The sequence below is a fragment of the Dermacentor variabilis genome, chromosome 6 (genome assembly GCF_050947875.1).
Source record: "Dermacentor variabilis isolate Ectoservices chromosome 6, ASM5094787v1, whole genome shotgun sequence".
In the NCBI taxonomy this organism is placed as follows: domain Eukaryota; kingdom Metazoa; phylum Arthropoda; class Arachnida; order Ixodida; family Ixodidae; genus Dermacentor; species Dermacentor variabilis.
The window spans coordinates 193,523,696-193,539,562 of record NC_134573.1 but is presented as its reverse complement, the minus strand read 5'-3'; the positions used below and the strand labels follow the sequence as shown (position 1 = coordinate 193,539,562).

General features: G+C 47.4%; 1 protein-coding gene across 6 annotated transcripts in view; it reads right to left on the bottom strand.

Moving 5' to 3' along the window:
- obe (activating signal cointegrator 1 complex subunit obelus) overlaps positions 1-15,867 on the bottom strand; it is a 465,382-nt gene that overhangs the window by 291,469 nt on the left and 158,046 nt on the right. For all 6 annotated transcript variants that reach the window (XM_075697239.1, XM_075697242.1, XM_075697241.1 and 3 more), the window contains exons 13-14: positions 13,384-13,518; positions 12,323-12,514 (exon numbers count right to left, since the gene is read on the bottom strand). In XM_075697239.1, the coding sequence (XP_075553354.1) occupies positions 12,323-12,514; positions 13,384-13,518 (327 nt within the window). The remainder of the gene's footprint in view (positions 1-12,322; positions 12,515-13,383; positions 13,519-15,867) is intronic.

The following is a 15,867-nucleotide window of genomic DNA, read 5'->3' as shown; positions in this document are numbered from 1 at the left end:
CATTTCAGAAAATTTATCAAACATTAAAGGGATACTAAAGAAATCCTTTGCTGCTGAGATTTTTAGCCCAAATGAAAGATTGGGTGGTGAAAATGGCTGACACAACCTCGTTTTCAGGCAGAAACTAGCGGAAAAGAAGGAATTTAATGCATTTTTCGCAAAATAACGCATCTAGCGGCCGTACCATTAACTAGAGGAAGTGACATGTCTGTGATATCTGTTCCAATTACCGGCGTGCCAGCCATTGCCCGCGTCTGTCCACCCACATGGACAGAGCCAAACGGCAGCAAACGACCTCTCAACTGCGCAATCGCTCGCAGCCGCATACTTTTTCCACAAGCGGAAATTGTGTCCAAGTCTTGAAAATTGTCGTCTGTGTTGTTTGCTAGTTTGTAATGTGATCAGTGAAGCACGTGGCAAAACGCAGGAGAATGTCTCTATGCTGCTGCACGCAAGGGTGTGAGAAAAGTATCGTTGGGCGAGACAAGTCATGTCATACCTTTACGGCAGAGCCAAATCTTCGAAGGATATGGATTAGCACTGCGCACCCATCGCAGCCAACGTGGGTACCGTCAAAGCAGGACTTTCTGTGCTCCAAACGCTTCGAGGGCAGTGACTACCAGATGAGGCTTACTTTGCTGAAGAGCTGCAGTATGTCAGCGAGAGAGCACTATGGCATCGTAGTAGTAGGGTCCTTCAATAATTTCCATCTGGTTATGAAAATTCTGCGTAACGTTACGTAAAAGCTTCATATTGCACCCACAACGGATGCACCATAGTGCTGGTACAAGTAGAAGGTGAACTGGAGCAGACGTCAAACAAATGCCACAGGTGTTCTGTGCGTACACTCACTATTGTACAATGGTCGACTGCCTGTATCGGCGAGAGAATATTGTCAACAATTTCAAATTGTCGCCCTGTTTCTGTACAGTGTTCCGAAACTTACATGCGAACAATTTTGAAACAAATTCAACGCCTTGTTGCAACAATGCATGCTGCTGCTGCTTAGAGCCGGCACCCATGACATCACGGTGGTCGGTGCGCAGCCCCACGCATGCCAGCGTGGAGCCGCCGGGCACTCACAATCCTCCATAAGTACAGCCATCCGTTAAGAAATATGTGAAATAAACACCATATATCAGAACAGTCACATCTCCCGAGCCAAATTTTGATGTTTTCCTCATTTTTTTTTCACATTTTTGTTCAGTGCCCCTTTAATGCTTCAAAACCAAAGGCAAGAAAATACTGCACTGTACATACTCGGGAGTTTGCTAGCATTGCATAACAAGAATGTTGCAAAGCTAGAATCTGTAACTTGAGTACCTAGGAATGAAGATGTACAGTATGCTCAATTTTTATTAAAAGGAACTCCAAATCAGTATGCCAACACCGATTGCAGCTAAGTTCTAGCATATGGAGGTTTGGATAACATCCTTTATCAATAGTATGTCAAATAGAATGGCGGCGGCGAGCGACCACGTAGACCGGTAAAGTCTCGGGCTCTCGCAGGAGAGGAAAAACCGACACTCAATCTCTTAGCGTAGCATTTTTTAAAATCTCCTTTCGGAACGCTAGCCCATGCCGGAGCATGCCAGCCGCCCATGCCTCGTGTAGACACGAGCATATGCATGACTCTCATCTGATGCCGATGCTGCTGCCGCTACAGAGGGCCCACCCCCTAGAGAGGAGGAAAATTCAAAGAACGATGGAAAGTCCATGTGACACGGCGTGTCTTGGCGTTGGTCTTGGGTGTCACGTACGGAGGCGGCGTGAAAGGATGCAGCAAGGTTGCGTCACATATTGGTGGAGACGATGGCGCGGGTGCTTTGATATAGGTGGGTTTGAGATGTCCCAGAGCAACTGTGTCTGATCGGCAGTTGACAATCACGACAAAAGTTGTCGGACGACGCTTGAGAATACCATATGGCCGGAGTACTGTGGCTGCAAAGGCTTCCACACGACATAGTTACGCACGAAAACGTGGGTAGCACAGGTGAGTGCGGGAGAAACGTACGGAGACCTTGCTTCTTGTGAACGTGTAGGCAAGGGGCGTATCTGGCTGAAGAAAGCTTGCAGTTCGGCAACGTAGTCGGCAGCTGATGGCATAGGTATTTTGGTGGTGACGACGAAAAAATCGCACAGAAGGCGTAGGTGAGTGCCGTAGACTAGCTCAGCACAGGAGCAACGTAGGTCGCTCTTGAGTGCAGCTCTGATGCCAAGAGGAGAGGCAAATGTAGAACCCACTGCTCCGGTGATTCATGTGCCATAATGGAGGCCTTGAGATGCCGGTGAAAACGTTCAACTGGTCCATTGGACTACAGGTGGTAAGTAGTCATGCGAAAATGTGTCGTTCCGAGTTGTTTGATTAGTTCGTTGAAGAGTACTGAGTCAAACTGCCGACCGCGATCGGCAACTATTGTGGATGGGTCGCCGAACCGTGCCATCCATGTAGACACGAAAGCTGCTGCAACAATGGGCACTGAAATGTCAGATATAGGTGTAGCTTCTGGCCACCGTGTATAGCGGTTGATGCATGTCAGTATGTAGCAGTAACCTTTCGAAGGTGGGAGAGGGCCGACGAGGACTAGGTGTAGGGTGTCAAAAGGAGCATCCGGTGGAAGACTTGGCAGGCGGAATGGGTGACACTGGATCTTAGAGCATTGACATGACAAACAGCAGCGAATCCAATCGCAAACTTGCGCGTTTAGCCAAGGCCAAACGAAACGACTAGACAGAAGCTTCTGTGTCGCGAGTATGCCAGGATGCGACAGGTTGTACACGGTTTCGAATAGATGTCAGCAAAGGGATGCCGGAATGTATGGTCTAGGTGTGTCAGTAGAAGTGTCGCAGACGATGGACGTACCATATGGGGTCACAACGACATCCTCCAATTTGTGGGGAGCACACGTGCCCATCTTCCCTCGCGTCGTCGCGTCGAGGGAAGATGGCGGTCACCAAACTGTGGCAACGAGCGGCCACGTAGACCGGTAAAGTCTTGGGCTCTCGCAAGAGAGGAAAAACCGAGACTCGATCTCTTAGCGTAGCATTCTTTTTAATCTCCTTTCAGAACGCTAGCCCGTGCCAGAGCGTACCAGCGCTCGTGCCTCGTGTAGACGCAAGGGTCTGCGTAACTCTCACGCGACGAGAGAATGAAGCTCTATTTTCCCTTTGAAGATAAAGAATTATTGATGTTATGTTGCACTGAATATTGTTACATTGCAGAAGTCACATAAGAATGTACAGTTAAACCTGCCTATAATGAACCTCCATATGACGAATTCCTCGATATTCCGAAGTTTCTCTATTCCCCCCTGTCGCTCTATAGAAGCACATGTATTTGTGACCTCTATGTAATGAAGTGGCGGCAGGAGACACCCTGGAAGTAACGAATTCCCTTCACCAACCATCTAGTGGATCTTGCCCCAAATCTTGTTATTTTAGTGGGAGCAGCAGCCACATGCATCTCCTGCAGTTGGCTCGCCAATGACGGAGTGTCAAGAGGTGTCATTGTACTTGGTGTGCACATAGTAGTCCCAGCAACAGCGGGGCTTTTGCAGAGTACCGTTGGTGCAGAGAGTAGGGAAGGAGGACGCTTGTCTGCGTGTGTCTACATGCACATTGAGGCACCCCCTGCGTCCCTTGAGCCAGCCGGCAACGTGATTCTTGATGATAGTGATCTAAATAAAGAAGGGAAAGACGCTTGTTTCTGCAACCCATGAGAGAGCACGGCGAAGAGTCAGTAGAGTGCAGTAGAGTCAGGTACCGACTTCAAGAAAAAGAAGCTGAAGCCATCAACATACGTCAAGGTCGACAAAGCGGTGTTTACTTGGTTCAAGGACATGAGAGCACGAAATTTTCCCATCAGCAGCGCTGTTTTGAAGCAAAAAGCAAGGGATCACGCTTGTATTTGGCCTGCAATGATTTAAAAGCCAGTAACGGGTGGCTTCAAAGCTTCAAAAGCAGGTATGGAATCGTCGGCAAAATAATTAGCGGTGAGTCCTCCTCTGTGGACAGCGATGATGCCACTTCTTGGATTGAGCACAAGCTACCAGGCATTTTGAAGCATTATGACGTGTGTGATACATATAACGCTGACAACACAGCCCCTTTTTTTGAGTTGCTCCCAAACCGCAGCCTAATGCTAAAAGAAGACGTGCCACGGTGGCAAGCAGAGTAAACGTTGCTTTACTGTTTTGCTCTGCGTAAATTTAGACAGAAGCGACAAGCAAGTCCCACTGGTTATCGGCAAAAGCACCCGACCCAGATGCTTTAAAGGGACACACAGAATGCCCGTGCAATACATAACAAATGCAAAAGTATGGTTGACACGGGGCTTATTTAGTGACTGGTTGAGAGAGTTCGACAAAGATATCAAGAAACAAGGCTGCATAATTTGTCTATTCGTATACAACTGTACAGTGCACTATGTTGAAAGCCTCAAGCTGTGTAACGTTGAACTGCAGTTTTTACCCGCGAACTGTATGTCACTCATTGAGCACCTTGACAGAGGAATTATTAAGATTGTCAAGCGTTCCTACTGCCGTAGATTAATCGAAAGGCTGCTTCTGAACATTAGTCTTCAGCGGGATACAAAGGCGGACATTTTTCAAGCAGTCGAGATGCTTGAAGCATCCTGGAGGCAAACAAGTGCAGACACTATTGTGAAAAATAGTTCAGCACAATGCATTGGCGGGCTAGTTGGTGCGAATCCATGAATACTTTGTTTAGTGCAAAACAACGGACACAAGAAAGACGACCCAGTACAAGGCGCTACTCTCAACTGACATCATTTTATTGCGTCACTCCTTTATAGACAGCTCAAACCAGAGGAACATGCACAGTGGGCACCGTGTGGTGGAGCCACCAACATCTGATCCCTAGAGCGCACTCATGCGACAGAATCCAAAAAACCAAATTCAGCACTGTACAATGTTAAGGAAGGCCCACTAATGCACTGTGACCCCTATGACTGAATGAAAAATGCTTCCGATAGCTCTCGGGTGGTAGTGTCACGGCTTTTTTTCAAAATCGTGGTGTCACGAAACATGGGTTTGCACTTGCATATTTTACAATGCTGAGCCAAATGTGAACCTGTGCCTGTTGGTATGGATCGCTCATGTTCTCTAAGGCGCTCGTTAACACAGCGGCCTGACTGCCCTACATACACTTTGCCACATGACAAGGGAATCTTATAAACCACACTGACGCTGCAATCTACAAACTTCGCATGGTTCTTTTCACAATCTGGTTTTTTACTTGTTTTAGAAGTACCGCTGCACAACACTGACAGTTTCTGAGGAGCGGAAAACACTACCGGAATTTGGTATCTAGTGGCGACATTCTTTAGATTGTGAGTCACTCTGTGGCAATACGGCACAGCTTCAGGCCTCTTCTTTTGTGTGATGCAGTTACTTTTGTGCCGCTTCCCTTTCAGTTTATGAAGCAATACCTCCGAGACTGATGTCACCACCACACTTGGGTAACCAGCAGCCTGCAGCCTATTTAACTGTGCAATGAAACTCGGGTTCGCAGAGTGATGAAAAGATTTCATTAATGAAGATTCTAAACACATCAAAGCAATGGCGCGTTTCACAGTCTTTGAGTGCGCAGACGCGTAAGGTAAAGGTTCCTTACGTGCACGTGGCGAGTACATCCAACAGGCGTGGCCTGTTTGTAAGGATAGCTGCAAATCTAAAAACTGGAGTTTACCATCCCTAGATAGCTCCATACCAACAGGCACAGGTTCACATTTGGCTCAGCATTGTAAAATATGCAAGTGCAAACCCATGTTTCGTGACACCATGACTTTGAAAAAGAGCCGTGACACCACCGCCCGAGAGCTATCGGAAGCATTTTTCATTCAGTCATTGGGGTCACAGTGCATTAGTGTGCCTTCTTAACATTGTACAGCGCTGAATTTGGTTTTTTGGATTCTGTCGCATGAGTGCGCTCTAGGGATCGGATGTTGGTGGCTCCACCACACGGTGCTCACTGTGCATGTTCTTCTGGTCTGAGCTGTCTATAAAGGAGTGACGCAATAAAATGATGTCAGTTGAGAGTAGCGCCTTGTACTGGTCGTCTTTCTTGTGTCTGTTGTTTTGCGCTAAACAAAGTATTCACTATTGTGAACTGCTTCATCAAGGCCCGAATCACAAAAGATGTTCAGGCTGCGGACTGCAAAATGGGTGACTTCAATGCAAAAGTGGGGAAAAAGCAGGCGGGTGAACAGGCAATTGGCAACTACGGCGTCGATTCTAGAAACGCTAGAGGAGAGGTGCTGGTAGAATTCGCAGAAAGGAACAAGCTGAGAATAATGAACACCTTTTACAGGAAGCGTAGCAATAGAAAGTGGACCGGGAAAAGCCCTGATGGTGAAAGAAGGAATGAAATTGATTTCATACTTTCTGCCGATCCCAGCATAGTGCAGGATGTAGAAGTGATAGGTAGGGTAAAGTGCAGTGATCATCAGTTAGCGAGGGCTAGGATTCACCTCAATTTGAAAAAAAAGAGTAAAATTGGTCAAGAAGAAACAGGTCAACTTAGAGGCAGTGAGGGTAAAAGCAGACAAATTTAGGCTGGTACTTGCAAACAAATTTGCAGTATTAGAACACAGAGATGATGACGATCACATAGAGGTAATGAATGAAATCGTAACGAGGCTGGCTTCAGAGGCAGTAACTGTAGTGGGAGGCAAGGCATCAAGGACACCAGTAGGCAAGCTCTCCTAAATAACAAAGGACCTAATAAAGAAACGACAAAGAATGAAAGTGCCCAACTCAAGAGATATGATAGAATTTGCGGAACTGTCAAAACTGATCAGCAATGCGAAAATAAGTGATGTTCGGAAATTATAGTGAGAAAGACTGAGGAAGCCATAAGAAATGGACGCAGCCTGAAATCAGTGAGAAGGAACTTGGCATAGGACAAACCAAGATGAATGCACTGAAAGATAAGCAGGGTAACATCATCAGCAATCTCAGAGGTATAATAAATGCAGTGGAAGAATTCTATGCTGGCCTGTACAGTGCCCAGAGGACTAAAGAGAACTCTATTTGAAATGTTAATGAAGAGGATACAGAAGCTCCTCCTATAACCAGAGATGAGGTGAGAAGAGCCTTGCAAGACATGAAACAAGGAAAAGCGGCAGGAGAAGGTGGAATAACAGTCAATTTAATCAAAGATGGAGGAGACATAATGTTTGGAAAACTGCTGGCTGTCTATACGAAGTGTCTATCGACTGCAATGGTCCCAGAAAACTGGAAGGATGCAAACATTATACTAATCCACAAAAAGGGAGATATTAAAGGACTGAAAAAATATAGGCCTATTAGCTTACTCCCAGTATTATACAAAATATTTACCGAAATAATCTCCAGTAGGATAAGGGCAACACAGCACTTTAGTCAACCAAGGGAACAGGCGGGCTTCAGGAAGGAATTCTCTACGATGGATCACATCCATGTCATTAATCAGCTTATTGAGAAATCTGCAGGGTACAATAAACCTCTCTATATGGCTTTCATATATTACGAAAAAGCATTTGATTCAGTAGAGATACCAGCAGTCATAGAGGCACTGCGTAAACAAGGAGTACATACTGCATACGTAAATACCTTGGAAAATATCTACAGAGATTCCGCAGCCACCTTAATTGTACACAAGAAAAGTAGGCAGATAGTTATAAAGAAAGGAGTCAGACACAAGGAGACACAATTTCTCTAATGCTATTCACTGCGTGCTTGGAAGAAGTATTCAAGCAATGAAACTGGGAAGGTTTAGGAGTTAGGATCAACGGCGAATATCTCAGCAACCTTCCATTTGCCGATGACATTCTTCTATTCAGCAACATTGCGGACGAGTTACAACAAGTGATTGAGGACCTTGACAGAGAGAGTGTAAGAGTGGGGCTGAAGATTAAGATACAGAAGACAAAGATAATGATGAATAACTGGGCAAGGGAACAAGAATTCAGGATCACCAGTGAGCCTCTGGAGTCTGTGAAGGAGTATGTTTACCTAGGTCAACTAATCACATGGAACCCTGACTATGAGAAGGAAATTCACAGAAGAATAAAAATGGGTTGGATCGCATACGGCAGACATCGTGAGCTCCTGACTGTAAGCTTACCATAATCATTTAAAAGGAAGGTGTATAATCAGTGCACTTTACCGGTGATGACATATGGGGCAAAGACTTGGAGACTGACAAATAAACTTGAGAACAAGTTAAGGACTGCGCAAAGAGCGATGGAACGAAGAATGCTAGGCATAACTTTAAGAAACAGAAAGAGAGTGGTTTGGATCATAGAGCAAATGGGTATAGACGACATTCTACTTGGCATGAAGAGAAAAAAATGGCACTGGGCAGGTCATGTAATGAGTAGAGTAGATAACCGTTGGACCATTAGGGTGACAGAATGGGTACCAAGAGAAAGGAAGCTCAGTAGAGGACAATAGAAGACTACGTGGTGCGACGAAATTAGGAAATTTGCGGGTGCTAGTTGGAGTCGGTTGGCACGGGACAGGGGTAATTGGAGATTGCGGGAGAGGCTTTCGTCCTGCAGTGGACATAAAACAGGTTGATGCTGCTGATGATGATAATGCAGAAACTGACAGTGGATAGAAAGAGCTTTCAGGCCCTCCAGATCTCCCCAAAGCTTGGGTTTCAGTGTACATGAATGGAGCAGCCCCGGACGACGTGCAGCTTTGTGATTTTTTTTTGTATGCGGACGATTGCGCTGTTGTTAGGATCGGCCTGCAGGGGTACTGCTCTGCAAAGCTATTTCAGCCCGCTGCACGTGCTTCGATCGACCCGCGGTGGGGGCGCCCTTCAGAGACGAGGACGACAGCGCTAACCGACCATGAACATCCTTCGGAGAACTGGAGACTACAGCAGCGTTAATCCACCACGCGCCTCGTGCGGGGAATCGGCGACGGCAGCAGGGCGGGCCACGTTTGGCGCCCAACGTATTGTTGGTTGATTTGCCGGGTCTTCATGGTCTCTCTCTGCAGCAAGAAGAGCTTCCCTAACAAAAGGGTGCTTTGCAGTAAGTTTGCCACGGGCCCCAGGATTGGTCGCAGTCTGCTGACACTCGTGGCAACTACAGGAGAAAGGCAGCTCTGGAATTTAGAGGTGCAGGACAATGGACAACCGGCGGCCACGCTGCGGGGGTCAGCTCGGGGAACCAACGTGCCTTTTAAGACTCAAGATAATGGGCAACCGGCGGGTCGACTACGTTGATGTTTGACGCTGCGAATTGGCGGTGAACTGCCGTTTCCCTCACCTAGGGAACTAGGGACCAATGGAGTGTTTATAAGCAGCTGTTGTCGGCTGCTAGTGTGTGCTCGTCATCATTCTTGTGAGCTGCGTGCTCGTCATCGTGCTCGACCAGCAGTGTGCTGGGTGTGTTTGGAGCCTCGTGCTCGTATGTTGTATGCCTCGTTTTGCGTGCTCCATTTGGGAGTCACTCTACACTGTCGATGTATCTCCTGTTTAAAATGTAAATACTTTAAATAAACCCTGTACGCCTAGCTCCTCCCAAATTCCTCTCTACGACCTTCAACCCTTACAAATGGTGGCAGCGGCGAGATCGTCCGACAAATCTTACAACTGTATGCCAGCGGTGGGAACGTCCTCCAAATCCTACACTGTCACTACGGAAGAGATCTCTAATGAGGTGCTGGTGGAAAGTATCAGATATCAAAGTGACGATGACGGATCTTTGGAGGTCAATTCATCATGTGCTTTGCCTTCCGTGCCGCAGGCTTGCTAGACAATGATGGAAGAGAATTGTATACCTTGATGTCTTACGAGCGTTCAGTGTTGCCGTCCCTCATAAACAAGCAACAGAGTAAAATAACTATCTTTTGGTGCTAAATAAATGCGTTTCGGGCGAGTACCTCCAGTTCCCCCTTTGTTTATTAGTGCTTTTCTGTTTTGGATTTCAATGCTGCAACTGCATACAGTGGAACCCCGTTCATACGTTTTTCACCGGACCGGGGAAAAAAAACGTGACAGCCGGGCAAACGCAACAGTGAGGAAAGCTCCGAAAATGAATGAAAAAAGTGCAGCTTCAACTATAGACAATTTATTTCCACAGAGTGCGCTTAGGAGTTCAAAAATTCCAGAATGGTGGCTTGCCGTTTCTTTCGCTCGCTAGAAACCACCACACGTTTCTCAATAGCCTTGAAGGCCGCATTGCTGTCAGCGTCGCTGTGAGGTGCGACGTACCTGCGGAGGAGGTCCAGAGCCACGACGGCTTCTCCAAAGCTAGGATTTGGCAACTCCCCGGCATCATGCGGCTCGTGCTCCTCGTCGTCACCGCGCCACGGCAATGGCAACGGACAAAGGAACATCCGCAGGAAATTGTGCCCTATTTGGCGTAGTCATGCTAACGTGCTAACGATTGTTTAGTATTGCTGCGGAGCGCGCGCGTCCGAGCAGTCCAGTTGCGCGCGGCGCGGCGTGGTTTCGTGAGAAACGTAAACAAGAAAGGAGAGCTGGCCCGATAGGCGGAGCAACGCCAACTTCCGGCTTCACTTTAGCTTCACAAAGAGTGACGTGTGGGCCTCTCCGCCTCTCCCGAGTTTCCTTCCTCCGTGAGTCGACTCGTCCAAAAACCACGCGGTGACCGTAATCACAGTGATGATAGTGAGAGCATTTTTCACGAATGGCCACTTAGTCGTGGCCTCTCGAACTGGCGTGCGGCTTCTTGTTGCCAGTTCTATAGCCAAGCCCGGCCAAGCCTGGCCAAAACTCGTCAAAAGCCAAAATGGCGGTTGGAGCGCGTTGCCTACTTTAGCCCAGGTGGGTTCGGGGTGCTAAGTTGCGACGTATCATGTGGGAACGTTTTCAAAGCTACTATTTAACAGCGGGGTTCCTTATACATTGGATCCTATGGAAGCTATGCCGGGACCGGATGAAAACGACGTAGCAGCCGGGAAAAACGCAGCAGTGAGGAACGTAACAGCGGGGTTCTACTGTATAACGAAAACCTCTTCGTAACGAAAATTTTCGATCATTCGTCAATTTCGTTATATCCAGGTTTAACTGTATTTACAATATTTATGAGAGAGAAAACGATGCATAAACAAGATGGTTGTTGAGACCGATTCCACCTCTACATGTCAAATCGTCTTCTTCTGACTGGCACTCAGGACAACATTCATTTGGGCTAGATGGTGCATACTTGAATTACGAAGGAACAGCGCCAACGAAGACGATCACAAGTGGGGAGAACGGCGCTTGTCCTGTGTCGTTCTCCCCACTTGTGATCGTCTTCGTTGGCGCTGTTCCTTCGTAATTCTGACTGGCGCCACTCCTGGTTGCACCGTAACAATATGAATACGGTTCTCAGTTTATTGAGGACCTGCATTTTATGGTAATCTTTTATTGCACAGAAAGTCTTGCTTTCCAGGGCTTTCCTATCTTTACAGCAGGTGGGTTATTGTAAGGCTAATCGGCACAACAGAGGAAAGCACGGACAGTGCATCACGTGCACCATGGAAGTGACAATCTGTACACCGCTGTGGTCACTGGCTAAGGAGATAGGAATGGGGAACTCTATGCTCAGCTGAATGTAGCCTTGTTAAGTATGTGAGCAAGACTGATGAAGATGATGTTGTGCGTGTATACGAGAAGAATGTGAGCACTTGTGTTTATGTCCCACAGGAGCTGCGTTCTCAAATACCTTGTGCACATAATAGATTGTGCTGCACAACGTGCAGGCCAGTAAAGGCCAAACTGCGTGTACTCGGGCCGGCATATGAAAGCTCTCGCCAGTGCGCCTAGCGTATGCTGCACCTCGCAAGGAATGGCAATTTGCATCTACAAAAGCACTTGGCTAATTGGTAGGCACTTTGACTGACACCGTCTCGTACTTTGTTATTGACAGCGCTTTAATATGCCGAAATATCAATAAATGCAATTTAAGAAAACATTTAAAGCCATCAGATAAGTGCAAAAAGTAAAGAAAAAGCACATTCTCACATGACATAAATCTGCCTCACCGAGTGTTGATTGTACCTTGCCGTAGCTGCATAGCCAGGCATGTAGAAATGAGAGGCACCCAGAGCTCGATATCTGATCTGTGTGGAGCAGATATCCGTGCTCATGCTGTGCTTCAACGCATACAATTTGCCCTGCACCAGCTGTGCACGCTTAGGCACGCACGCATATGCACGCCGGTGCGAGCTTTCGAGCGCCGGCATGCGTACGCGTAGATTGGCCTTAACTATATGCGAGAGGAAGAATCTGACAGTGTAGCCGAAGAAATGCTGGTCAGATTCCAAAACTGCACAAAAAGCCATCAAAATGAACTTGCCTTGATGACAACAGCGTGAGCAGGCAAGTTTACACCCCAAGCAAGTGTAGAGGTGCACACAAGGACATTAATGAGGCCTTCACTGAATAGCTTTTCAACAAGGTTTCGATCACTACGCAGCATGCCTGCATGGTGTACAGAAAAGCCATAGGGAAATAGGTCCCTCAAGGCGCTATTCCGAGAGTTGCCCATCTGAAACAGAGACAGTAGAAAGCATTTAAGCATGCAGAAGCCTCAAGTGCTCCAGATAAATAATTTGAATTGAACTAAATTCTGGGGTTTTACGTGACAAAACTGAGATTTGATTATGAGGCAAGCCGTAGTGGGAGACTCCAGATTAATTTTGACCACCGGGGGATCTTTAAAGTGTCCTAATGCACGGAACACGGGCATTTTTCCATTTCGCCCCCATCAAAACGCGGCCGTGGTGGCCAGGATTTGATCCCGCGAACTCGTGCTTAGCAGTGCAACACCATAGCTGCTAAGCCACCATGGAGGGTGAGAAAGATAAATAATTTAGACCACCCATGGTTCTCCAATTAAATATATCTAAATACAATTGTAGAACACATTCTCAGTTCCACAGAGACGGTACATAATACAGGATGTACACAGTACTAGCACCCTTCATTCCATCTTTTTAGTGCTGTTAATATGGTACGCAGCACTGATATCACATGGGTGTTTCTTTTTAACGAATGGCACACTTAGCAGCAGCAGTACATGACACCTTTCTGACATGACAAATTCTCTCAAAAAAGCAAGTTACAGCCACTTGTGTATGCAGTCATGCAAGATGCTGAAGCTAAGAATAAGCAAATGAGTTCTGCTGAAATCTAAAAGAACAAGGAAGTTCTCGAAAGCCAGAATTTGCCTTAAGGCAGCACAAAGCCATTATGGGTTTCGTATACAGCTTAGATGCCCTATGAAACTATGTGGGAAAATGAGACTACAACATTTGCTTATCTAATAGAAGTGTAACATAATATTGGTTTTTTTTTGTTGTGGCAAAGCAAAAGCCCTCTGTTAAGCTGCACTAGTGTGTCACGTGATCCACTCACTTGCTTCTCTGCCCCCACATACTGAGAACTTTGCTGGACTTGGAACTTAGGAAGCTTTCCTTGCTGCTGGGCCATGTCTCTGAGGGTCCGGGCAGTCTTCACAGTAGAGTTTCGAGAGTGAACAAACACCATGACCTGAAAGGGACAACACGAACACATTACTTGCTTGCCTTGCACAACTTTTAACCTAACAGAATTTGCAGAAATGGGCTCCTGAATTTGAGCACGAAGCACATTGAATACACATAACTAAAGGACAAAAACAGGTGCCACTGCTAGGCAACAAGGCATACCTTGAATGAAAGGAGAGCTCCATTTGTTGTGCATCTACCATATAGCACAGTGAATTTTTAATCATTTCAGCTAATTAAAACACATTGGCCTACAATGTTTTCAAAGAATTTTGAAGCCACTTCATTTGAACAAGGTTTTCTGCTTATTCAAACTATTAATTAGCTTTATGTGTGGCTTTACCTAGCTTTACCTGGCTTTGCTGATGTTAGCACCACAGGAAGCAGTGGTGTGTGTGTGTGTGTGTGTGTGTGTGTGTGTGTGCGTGCGTGCGTGCGTGCGTGCGTGCGTGCGTGCGTGCGTGCGTGCGTGCGTGCGTGCGTGCGTGCGTGCGTGCGTGCGTGCGTGCGTGCGTGCGTGCGTGCGTGCGTGCGTGCGTGCGTGCGTGCGTGCGTGCGTGCGTGCGTGCGTGTGTGTGTGTGTGTGTGTGTGTGTGTGTGTGTGTGTACAGCTGATACAGCTGATTTCGTGACCGCTCGACTCTCTCTCTCGCCCCCCCGATGTTGTTTTCCTTGCATGACTCTCGCATCTTCTCGAATCCGACTTCCACACATAGCATGTGCTGCGAGAAAAATTGATAGTTGCACAGTTGTATGAAACATGGAAAGGGTGTTGCATTGATCACAGCACCTGACGGAGAGGATACTCGGGCACAAAAGGAACTAGCCACCTTCTCTTTGGCTTGAAGTTGGCACTGCACACGGATGGCTGTCTGCGCCAGCATGCTTTGCGGGATCATCCTGCACAAGGCTTCAGAGCGTGACACCGGGATGGACGAACGTCACTGTTCGAATGTGCCTCTGTGCCCTTAACTGCACACATAAATTACTTAGGTGCTGGTGTTTTGACCGGAGAAAACACATGCTCAATATCCTTGCGATGTGAGCCGGACTTTCTCAATTCATCTGCGCTGATCAGCATGTTCCATTTGCTGTAATTTGCCTAACTTACTTATTGTATAGAATGCGCAATAAATTACTCAAGGAGATGGAGAAGGTCATGGCATTGCTTGGGGGTTTAGGGTGTTGTCGATGACGTGGCTGAAAACGTCTTCAGGCGATGTAGCAGTTACGGGACTACAGTAGAGGGTGTTGACCTCTGACGATCCAATAGGAAGTTCCAACGTGGTAATGATGTCGTAAGGCTCCACAGTGCCAAGATATTCACCACGAAGCAGTGTAATCGGGAATGGGAAGTGGTTGTATACAGAAAGGTGAGTCGCACCAGCTTGAAGGCCAAGCAGCGCAGTTGGGAGTGGTGAGAGATGGCGATGAACGAAAGCAGTGGAAGGTGTGAAGAGTACGGTAGAGTCGGAGGCAACGGAACAGGATACAGGTGCCAGAACGGATGCGTGCGGAGGTATTTGGATGTCGTCAGTGAGGGACAACTTAGTGCAGGAAAGTGAAACGTCATTAGGTTGGCATTGCCAAGCAAAGAGAAGGCGACTTCAGCACGGGAGCAATCAATGACAGCTTGCTGATGGGAGAGAAAATCCCAACCTAAAATAATATCATGGGAACAGTAAGAAAGGACGTCGAACTCAACTGTGTAGAGCACTCCTTGAATTTCAAGTCTGGCGGTGCATGCAGCCACCGGCTGGATGTTCTGTGTTGTGGCTGGGCGGAGTAAAGGATCGAGGAAAGGCGTCGTGACTTTTCGTATTGAGCGGCATAGTTTTTCGGCAATCACAGATATGACGGCACCTGTGTCAATAAGGGCAAGCGCAGAGACACCTTCAACAGCGACATCAATAACGTTGGGCGGCGAAAGAAGAGGGCTTGAGCATTGCAGCGATGACACAGTTCTTGCCTCAGGAACTGCGCCACTTAGTTTCTTGTGTCAGTGATAGAGGGACGTCGACGCATTGGGGAGAGCGAGTGACGACGAGGAGAGGAGAACGGCGGTCAGAAACTGGGTGAAGGCTTGGGCGGAAGGGGTAAGTCGTGGTCTTGAGCGTAAGATGGTCGTATGCGGCTGTGCGCAGGTCATCACGTGGATGAAGTGGACGGCGGTGGCGTAGGCGTGCAACGTGTCCAAGAATACCGCACGAATAGCAGATGGGCCGATTGTCTGCTGTGCGCCAGGGATTAATACTCGATGAACTGGAGGTCGTGGCGGCGTGGAGATAAAAACAGGGCTGGGCATCGGAGGCGGAGCCTGGAAGGGCGGTGGTTGTGGTCATGCGACGGCGTC